The following is a 9,695-nucleotide window of genomic DNA, read 5'->3' on the forward strand; positions in this document are numbered from 1 at the left end:
AGTAATTTCCACACAAATTACGTAATGCCGTCCGGCCTCTCCGCATGCTCAGGTGAAGGGTCTGTTTGACCTGTGGCCTGATTTTTAGTATTAAAAGGCGTGGTTTTTAGTATAGAGCATAGTTCCTTGGAATTATGGACTATATTCATGGACCTCGAGTGTTTTGCTATGTTTACATAGCACGCGTCAACATCTCGATTTACTACATCCTTAAAGCTTGTTAGTTCCAGGATGTCCTTGACTAAGGGATGCAGCTTCTGCCTGTTCCACTTATTAGTTCTCCTTTCCTACTGATGAGGCTTGAAAGGATACGAAGATCTTACATCAAAGAACATCCCGACTTAAGATAATCTTGACATGCTCCAAATTCTGCAACAAACTCAGCACGTTCCGTGTTGCAGAGCAGCATTAAAATAATAATAAAATAAAAAAAACCCAAACCACGTACACACAAAAACACAAACAAAAACCCCCTTAAAATTCGAGATAGACCTAGAAAAAACCACAAAATTCTTGTCCAGGGTTCAGCTTTTATTATGTTAAGCATTTGTAGAGGAACACCGCACTGTAAGCGTTGCTGAAAGGAAATACAGAGATGTGAATGCAGCTGTTATTAAGACATTAATTAACATGCTGTGACTCCCACCCCCGCGCAGGAACGCTTTAATGGGACTTGCTTATCCAGATTTTTTGGCTTTGCAGATGAAGTATTCTTGATCAGAAGCAGCACACAGAATTCCCTCGGGGGCAGCATCCGCACCGCGTGCAGTCTGAGCCTCGTTAGATCCTTACTGTAATTAACGGGAGCAGAATGAGCATTAAAGATTTACAGTAAAGTGTCTTATTTTTGCCACAGAATTTCAGTCTCGAGCAGCACTTCCATGCAGCCCTCGCTGTGGAGAACGAGCCAAGTCCCTGCTTAGCAGCCACACGGGTGCCCAGCCTAGGAAAAAGATGACATGCTTGTGTTATAATTAGACTTTTCCTGTTTCCGTGCTGATGTCTAGGGATTACATTGTCACTCAGGGAGGGAGGAGAGAATTTCTGGGAAGTGCTTTGTTTCAAAGAAGTGACCCAAAACCAAGCCTCTTTATAGTCAAAGCTGATTATGCTCAGAGTGCTGCTAACACTGAAAATTCACTCTTTGCTCCAACAGATTCAGCATAGAAAGTAGATTCACCTGTCAGTAAAAATATTATCGTAGTAAGTGTGAAAGCAAGAAAAAAAAAAACAAAAGCCCAGTTCAGTGTCTTTTTCTGACACTACTGCTGGTTAAGTAGTCTTTTAGAGAGCAAGCTCTCCCATAAACCATAAAAAAATTGAAAGCAGCTTTATGTCAGAAGCAAGGACTAGTCTGGAAGTCTGACCTGTGAGCACTATCCATTCAGATTATAGAAAAGGAAAGACACACGGTGAGATCGGTGTCAGAAAGAAAAATAGGATGTCTAAAAAAACCCCAGTATGTTTAAAACAGTCTCTTTTATTCTGCCAAAGAAAACATCTTGCCAGAAGATTAAGGGGAAAGAGGTTTCTGCTTGAATGATTATATTAGAAAAACAGTCATTCAAGTAGGCAATGTAGACAACAATATAAACAAATAAGCATATAATTGTTGCAGCTATAACTGATATTTTATGTTGAGAAATATAAATCCATACCTTCTATGGCAGACATGAGCTTTTCTGTTGAGTTACCAGATTCAGAGGGGTTTGGTAATTGTAATTTTCATATGTACGATAATAGCTAAGTGAAAAAGAAGAAAACAATGAACTGTGTTGCTTTGTAAGAGAACATTCAGGTTGGTCTCCTTTCAGGAAGAGATAAAATGACATAATCACACCATTTATTCCAGCTTGTTCAGTTTGCAAGCGTGAGCTGAAGGTACAGAATCACAAGACCCAGGCACATTCAGGCAAATATTTTTTCAAGTGTATAAAGTGTATAAAGCTTGGCACTTGGCAACAAAGGACGTGAATAAACATCCAGAGGACTGCCTTACCCTTCCTTCTGCTTGGAAACTATTTTCCAGACAATGCCTGCCCCCAGGAGCAGCAGAACTCCCGCGGCTGCAACTCCTGAGAGAGAAGAGCCTGTATTATTCTCACTGTGTGTTTGAAAGCACACAAAAGACGTAACAAGGTGTATCTGCCAAGTAAGCAGAAGGAAGCAGTGCCACTGAGCTAAAGACCTGGCTGCAGGAATGTTTGCAAGCTGCTTACCGAGGCCTAGTGACCCAGACTTGTGTGATGCTGGAGGGAGGAGAAAAAAAGAGAAATCAGCAAACTCTTCTAACAAAATCCAGTGTTTGTCTGCTGTCCTCAATCACTTTACCAATAAACCTTTTAGAATCATAGAATGGTTTGGGTTGGAAGGGATCTTAAAGATCATCCTGTTCCACCCCCTGCCATGGGCAGGGACACCTTCCACTGTCCCAGGTTGCTACAAGCCCTGTCCAACCTGGCCTTGGACACTTCCAGGGATGGGGCAGCCACAGCTTCTCTGGGCCAGCATCTCACTGGTAAAACTGATTTCTTAAACCCACCATTATATACTCTTTTCTTAAATACAAGAAGTTATTTTGCATGTTTAAAATGCATGTGCGTGTTTCTGTCTGATCTTTGCTTCATTCCCATTTCACTCACTCAGTTTACAGGGTGGCACAGGAGGGTCCCAGCTGAAATCCTCTTGGCACTGAGTCTGACTGATGCCTTGCAAAGTGTAACCATCATCACATTCAAGAGTGAGGTTGGTCCCAGAACGATAAGTGTTTCCTTTAATGGCTTTCTTAACACCTTGAACATCCGGGAATTCACACCTGATCTCTGGAATTGGAAGTAATCAAAAAAGGGCATTTAATGAGAGGGACCATAAAACATGAGAAATACAACTGTGGGTTATTTAGAACACGGTTCTTGAATTCCTTCTGAGTGTAGCTAGGAATTAATTCTTATTCCACAGGGTAGTTCCTTTCTTTGTGGCTGCAGAAGTGGGTAAGGGTCTCACTGCCACAAATGAATATTTGTACAGATCAGCTCCTCCACACTGATATGGCAGATGCAAAATCATGTGTAGAAGAGTTACCTTGGGAGAAGCTTGACAGAGGAGATATTTCTGATGCTGGGCTACCAAAACATTTGGAGAGGAAAGATGTAGCAGAGAAGAATTCTGTGGCAGTTTTAGAACCAGCTGCATATAAACCACTTCTAGTCTGTAAAAGTCTCTTGCCCTCCAAAGATGTCATCATCAATAATTCATTCATTAATTAGTCCACCCATCTAAGCTATTTATAAAACTAAAGTGAGTCAGTTGCTTCAATTCAAGCATCTCATCATCTTTTACAGTCCAAGCCCAAGGATTCTATGGGACAAGGTTCTCAGTGAGCAAAGGGATAACATCAGCATGTAATATTTACCGTTTATTTTATGTCATATATACATATACATATATATTTACTATCACTTGTACTACTAATAAAGATACTTCAAAGCCACAAAAATATGGAATGGCTGGCAGAACTTTTCTGAGACTGCTTCCTTTAAGGAGCCTCTGATTTATTTACATAAGTGTTTGGTAAGTTATTTCCTCCCATTGTTATCTGAGATTTTCAATTCTTGAGTCACTGAGGCGGGTGCAGCTCCTTGTGTGGGTAATGATGATGGTTGTCCAGTTGTTCATGCAGGAACACCCACACTAGGAATCCTGTGACGTTCATGCAATTGGCTTTAGTCAAGTTTGCCTGGTGACTGACCTCGGCAGTGCCAATTCAGAGATACAGAGAAGGGAATAGTTGTTGTCATATACAAACCATCCATCAGAGACACTTTCTCTGATATAATCACTTTCTTTGTTTCCTGTTACTGATAACTGGAGAGTGAGACACAAAAGGCAAGGGACACAAAAACGTTTCTACTCTTCTACTAAAAGTAAAAAGCTGTCAGTGGAGAGAATTTGGTGTACACCTCTTTGGGGCAACAGGGGCAGAGATGGAAAACGTGCAAGAGTTAAAACTGCCTATCAGAAGTGCCTCTGTTGGACTCACATCCTTCTGACTGCTAGAGGTTCCCATCCTGCTTCTTACAACAATACCCTTCCCAGGGGTAACAAAGAGTAGATAAATTCCTAGTTAACAGATCAACACTTCCTAGCTGTGACATAAAAGCAGTTCCCAGGCCAAATAAGGGGATGGAATTCAGTGTTAGCTGCAGGAGATCTTACTGCTTAGATTTTGGCCCTTGAATCTCTGAAGATTTAATTTTCTCCCCAAAGTAAGACGTGTATGTCAGTGTGGCTGCACGTCCCTCAGCCCAGTCTGGTTCTGCCACCACAAATTCCAAACAACAGGAGCAAAGGAAGCACAAAACCCACCTTTGCACTGAGGAAGAGGCTGGCTCCAGGTTCCTGACACTGTGCAGTTGATAAAAGCATTCCCAACAAGTGAATAACCAGGATTGCAGCTGTAGGACACAGATGCTCCATAGGGAAAAGTGTGAGAGATGTTGCCTTTGAGCTTCCCGTTGGTGATGTTTGGAGGATGGAGGCACTTCACAGCTGGGAAGTTGGGGAGGGGAGAGACAAACAAGAGGATCCTAAAGGACTGCAGAGAGTGGCCAAGGCACTGTACCTTTGCAGGCTTCATTGTTCCCTCTGAATTACTTCACCTTGGCTCAATAACCTGTACCCCTGTAACTCCATCAGGCTTTGGAAATGGTTATAAACCTGATCTTGTTCTTATCACATTGTGTGTGGTGAAGGACTCAGATGCAGTCCCACAAACCTTTCCCTAAGGCAAGACTTGTTAAATGTCCTTTGTTCTTAGCTCTCTGCTACAAAAACACACCTTGACAGACGGGAGGAGGATGGCTCCAGGCTCCAGATGGTGTGCAATAAATGGATGCTGTCCCAAGGAGAGAGAAGCCGGGATCACAGATGTAGCTCACAGATGTTCCAGGAGTGAAAAACACTTTTGCTGGGCTGCTGAGAGCCCCATGAGTGATATCTGCAGGCTTGGAGCAGTGCAGCACTGAAATCAGAGATGTGCAGATCAAAACAGGGCTCACAGAGGCAAGAGAGAAAACTTTTGAGCAGCTGAACACTCACTCCCACAGCACTGACTCCAACACAAAGAGCCAGCCCTCTGCAAAGAGGGTCAATTATCCCTCTTCCCTCAAAAAAGCAGGACAGGTTGGGAGGAGGAATTAATGTTTAGTAAATCTTTCCTCTTCTTAGGAGAGACCTACCTGGCTTTGTTGTGGTGTTGGGATGATGATAATGTTCTGCCACTCCATCTGGATGCAACACAGAGTTTAAAAATGCGGGTGAGCAAACACAATGTGCAAATTTACCTTCATTTCCCATCATCCTGCATTTACATTTCCAGCACTTCACTCCTCTCTGATAGTCAGTGTCCTGCCTTGAAGCTGCCAAATTTCTCACATTCAGGAAATTAAGAGAATGTGGGTTCTGGATTGCAACAAGCAGCATGAGAAAGTGCAAATCATGCTAATACTTACAGCATTACCCAACCCCTGGCTCACCTCCTGCACAAAAGGAGAGGCATAAATAATAAAAGGAACAATTTCTGGGTTCTCCTTCAAGTAGTCGGAGCGAACAGGAAAAATAAAGGCAACTTCAGCTTTGTTGAGTGGGTGGAGATCAGGGAGGAATCTGCAGTGCTGAAGAGTCCAAGGGCTGAGACTTACCCTGCTCACAGACGGGGAGAGGCGGATCCCAGGATTTCTCAGCTCGGCACTGGGAGGTGTGATGGCCTCGCAAGGTGAAACCTTTGCGGCACTTAAAAGTAACAGTGTCTTTGTATGTGTAGCGATATTTAAGAGGGGTTACCCTCCCATTCCGGATCTGTGGGAGGGGACACACCACCTCTGAAAAATAAATTCGTATTTATGAATATGAAGCCATATTTATGCTTTAATTGGTGCATGTATAAAGTCCATCCTTAGTGTGCTCAGAGGATTTTCACAGGTAGTGCTTGGAGACTCAGAGAAGAATGATTTCAAGAACCAAGGGCTTTTTAGTTCATTTAAGTATCCTAAGGTTGTATTATATATCTGAACATAGTTTGTGGCTATGAACAGAATAGTGCAAATACTTTCCAACAAATGTATTAAATGGGGGAGAAATCTGTAAGCACTGTTAGCCATCCTCATGACTGCTTTACTATCCCAAACTCACCTTCCAAAGCAATTCCAAAAGAAAAACTGACTGCAGTGATCAACCCCTGCAAATAACAGTACAGGATTTGGAAGATTCCAGTTTGGTTTTACTCGATGTCCCACTCTTCTACTGCAAAACACATTCCTTCCTTGATTTATTATTTATATTTGTGAAACAAAAAGGGACAAATCCCTGCAGGCATCTCACAGCTCTTCAGTCTACATTTCTATGGCAGATCCAAAGCTTACATCTGGAAGATTTTTAGAAGAAACCAAACATGCAAGCACCAAAAAAAACCCCTATCCTAGGGGAATATTATGCTTTAAAAGTCATATTCCTCTAATTCTATTTATTTAAAAGAAATGCCACTTTTTGATTTTAAGGACTTAATTTGCCAGTTCTGGGCTCAATCTAGTGGTGACCTACTTACTCTGACAAAGGGGAGGAAGACCAGTCCATGTGAGATCTCGTCCAAAAATCACACATCTCCTGTGAGACTGTCCAACCAGCCGGTGCCTGGAGTTACAGAGACACAAATATCAGCTGATTCCAGGTCATTCAGCTTGGATTTTGCACTCCCACTCTGACACTACCCCCAGAGGTTTCCCTCTGCAGCCTCCTGATTCTGGCTGGTCACCAAGGTGTTTCTGCTGCTTTGACACATGGGAGTGAAGGACACCAAGTTCCTTCTTCCAGGGGGAACAACACTGATCCCAAATGACTCCGGGTCAGGTTGGTCAGGTGCTAAATCAGGACTTGGACCCAGCTGATTTCCAAAGGGCTGGAGCCTCCTTGCTGGCACTCTCAGCTCCTGCTTGGTGGCCGTCTGAGGATGCAAAACTGAGACTGAGGTGTGCAAATTAATCTACTGAGCACAGGAAGGGAAAAATGAGACACTTCTCCCTTTCCTAAGCTGGCAAAATTGGAACCAAAAATCCACATTCTGGCTTGCTGTGGGAGAACAGCTGCTCAGAGGAATGGGCTCTGATGCTTCACCACAAGTTGCCCAACACCAAGCTCAGACACAGTCAGGAAAGGCAGCGTGGGACTTACCCTTCCTCACACGTGTGGCTCACGGTGGACCCCAAAAAGAGATCTGTCAGAACAACAACTCTGCCATTCTTGGGTGTTTCTGGATATATACATTGCTTCCCTGGGAAAGAACAAGGCTGAGTTTAAACTCCTCTCTTGTAGTCATGTAACACATTATGAGAAGGTATCTTAAGGCTCTGTCCACATTCTGACACCAATAATTTTGATTTCCAAATGGCCAGTAATGGCCCAAACTCTGTGACTAGTGAAGCCATGTATGAACCTTTTTTTTTTTTTTTAAATAAGAAACCCACAAATCAGACAATTTCCAACAACACCAAACTGATGGAGCTATTCACTTTTACAAAACTCTAGCGCTTCAGACCACGTGTGGTTTTTGAGGCAAGTCAGAGTTGGGGACACTCCGGGGCGTCTCATGTATCCTGGCTGGCAGCTGTAGCGCACGGTGTCCCCGGCAGCAAATTCCACCTGATTTCTGTGTTCCTTAGTTAGCTGAGCAAAGGTGAAGTTTGGAGGTGCACCACAGCCACCTACCAGGAAAGAAAACAGGGGGAAAAATAGGGATATCAACCACACAAAGTGGTTTTAAAATGTCTGTTGAGCACGCACGGGTGAGTTTACAAGACGAACGGAAAATAAAGGGGAAGGGCTGAAAGATTCCAAATTTTGGCACGGGTAAGGACAAATCCTACAAACTCCCAGACTGTCCATAACTCCCAGCTTGGAACCACAGTGTACCTGCACACCGAGGGAGAGGGAGGCTCCAGTTGCCAGAGTCAGTGCAGTAGATGGATGCCTCTCCCAGGAGGCTGTACCCAGGGTCACAGCTGTAGTTTACAACCATCCCAGGGGGGAAAACTTCCAAGTCCTGGCTGTTGTGATTTCCATTGTCAATAGCTGGAGGTGAAGGACATTGCAGCACTAAAGAGGGAGGACAAGACAAAACTGAGAAAAGGGCAAGGACATGATGCTTAGAGGGCTGAAGTGATTCTTCCGTGAAGACAGGCTGAGGACATTGGGGTTGGTCAGCCTGGAGAAGAGAAGGCTCTGGGGAGACCTTAGAGCCCCTTCCAGAGAGATGGAGAGAGACTTTGGACAAGGGCCTGGGGGAATGGCTTCAAACTGGAAGAGGACAGGGCTAGATGGGATATCAGGAAGAAATTCCTTCCCTGTGAGGGTGGGGAGGCCCTGGCCCAGGTTGCCCAGAGAAGCTGGGGCTGCCCCTGGATCCCTGGAAGTGTCCAAGGCTGGGTTGGACAGGGCTTGGAGCAACCTGGGCTAGTGGAAGGTGTCCCTGCCCATGGCAGGGGGTGGAACGAGAATCTGATTTTAAGCTTCTTTAACTCAGTGCCATAGGAAAAGGATCACTATTTCTAGGAGCCAAATCCTCCAGAAAAGGAGAAATTACAAGGCTTCCTCCCACAGCATTTTAAAAAAACTAGAAGCATCTGCAAAACGTACATTTACAAAACTCCAGGGCTTCAGACCATGTTTGATTTTCAAGACATGTAATAGTTGGTGGTATTTGTGGCTCTTTCACGTATCCAGCCTGACAAGTGTATTCCACAATCTTCCCAACAGGAAACTCAGTCTGATTTTTATACTCCTCGTTCAGCTCAGCAAACAACAACTTTGTTGGTGTGCCACAACCAGCTGCCAAGAAACAAAATGCACATGAGAAACACATCCTTGGTTGTGAAATGCAGTTAGAAAGAAACAAGTGCATTTATAGGCACTGTTAAACCCCAAGGTATCAATATACCTTCTATGTATTCTGATACATTTGAACACAGAAATTAACATTCAGCATGTAAGGACACATGCATCTAATTTACATGCTCTTAAAAAGCCCCCAAACTAAAACAATGCCTCCAAAAACAGTTTAAAAAAATATGACACTCCCAAAAATAATTTAAAAAAAAATGCCCCTGAAAAATACAATGCCCCCCAAAAACACAATGCCCTTAAAAATAGTTTAAAAAATTTTATGCTCCCAAAAAATTTAATGCACTCAAAAATAGTTTAAAAAATATAATGCTCCCAAAAAATATAATGCACCCAAAAATAGTTTAAAAAATATAATGCTCCCAAAAAATATAATGCACCCAAAAATAGTTGTTAAAAAGATATAATGCACCCAAAAATATAATGCACCCAAAAATAGTTTAAAAAATATTATGTTCCCCCAAAATACAATGCCCTTAAAAATAGTTTAAAAAAATGTTATGCTCCCGAAAAATATAATGCACCCAAAAATAGTTTAAAAAAAATATTATGCTCCCCAAAAATACAATGCCCCTAAAAATATTATGCTCCCCAAAAAGACAATGCCTCTAAAAATAATTTTAAAAAATATAATGCTCCCAAAAAATACCCCCAAAAATAGGTTAGCCAGTTTGGTGCTTTCACACTCTGCACATCCTACACATCTCTGCCATCACACATTGTGCCATCTTTGGGCTGTAGAGTGC

The 9,695-nt window shown here is 42.9% G+C and overlaps 1 protein-coding gene across 1 annotated transcript; it reads right to left on the reverse strand.

Annotated features, from left to right (window-relative positions):
• Positions 1-521: 521 nt before the first annotated feature.
• On the reverse strand, positions 522-8,068 carry LOC113986249 (complement receptor type 2-like). Its single transcript, XM_039386045.1, has 10 exons — positions 7,963-8,068; positions 5,700-5,879; positions 5,238-5,285; positions 4,838-5,020; positions 4,366-4,548; positions 2,643-2,822; positions 2,220-2,249; positions 2,000-2,075; positions 1,659-1,743; positions 522-943 (listed from the first exon to the last, which is right to left on the reverse strand). The coding sequence occupies exons 1-9, from the start codon at positions 8,066-8,068 to the stop codon at positions 1,662-1,664; spliced, it is 1,068 nt and encodes a 355-aa protein (XP_039241979.1). The 3' UTR covers positions 522-943; positions 1,659-1,661.
• Positions 8,069-9,695: the final 1,627 nt, after the last annotated feature.

The sequence above is a fragment of the Pipra filicauda genome, unplaced genomic scaffold (genome assembly GCF_003945595.2).
Source record: "Pipra filicauda isolate LSUMZ 115617 unplaced genomic scaffold, ASM394559v2 scaffold460_size520110_pilon, whole genome shotgun sequence".
In the NCBI taxonomy this organism is placed as follows: Eukaryota; Metazoa; Chordata; class Aves; order Passeriformes; family Pipridae; genus Pipra; species Pipra filicauda.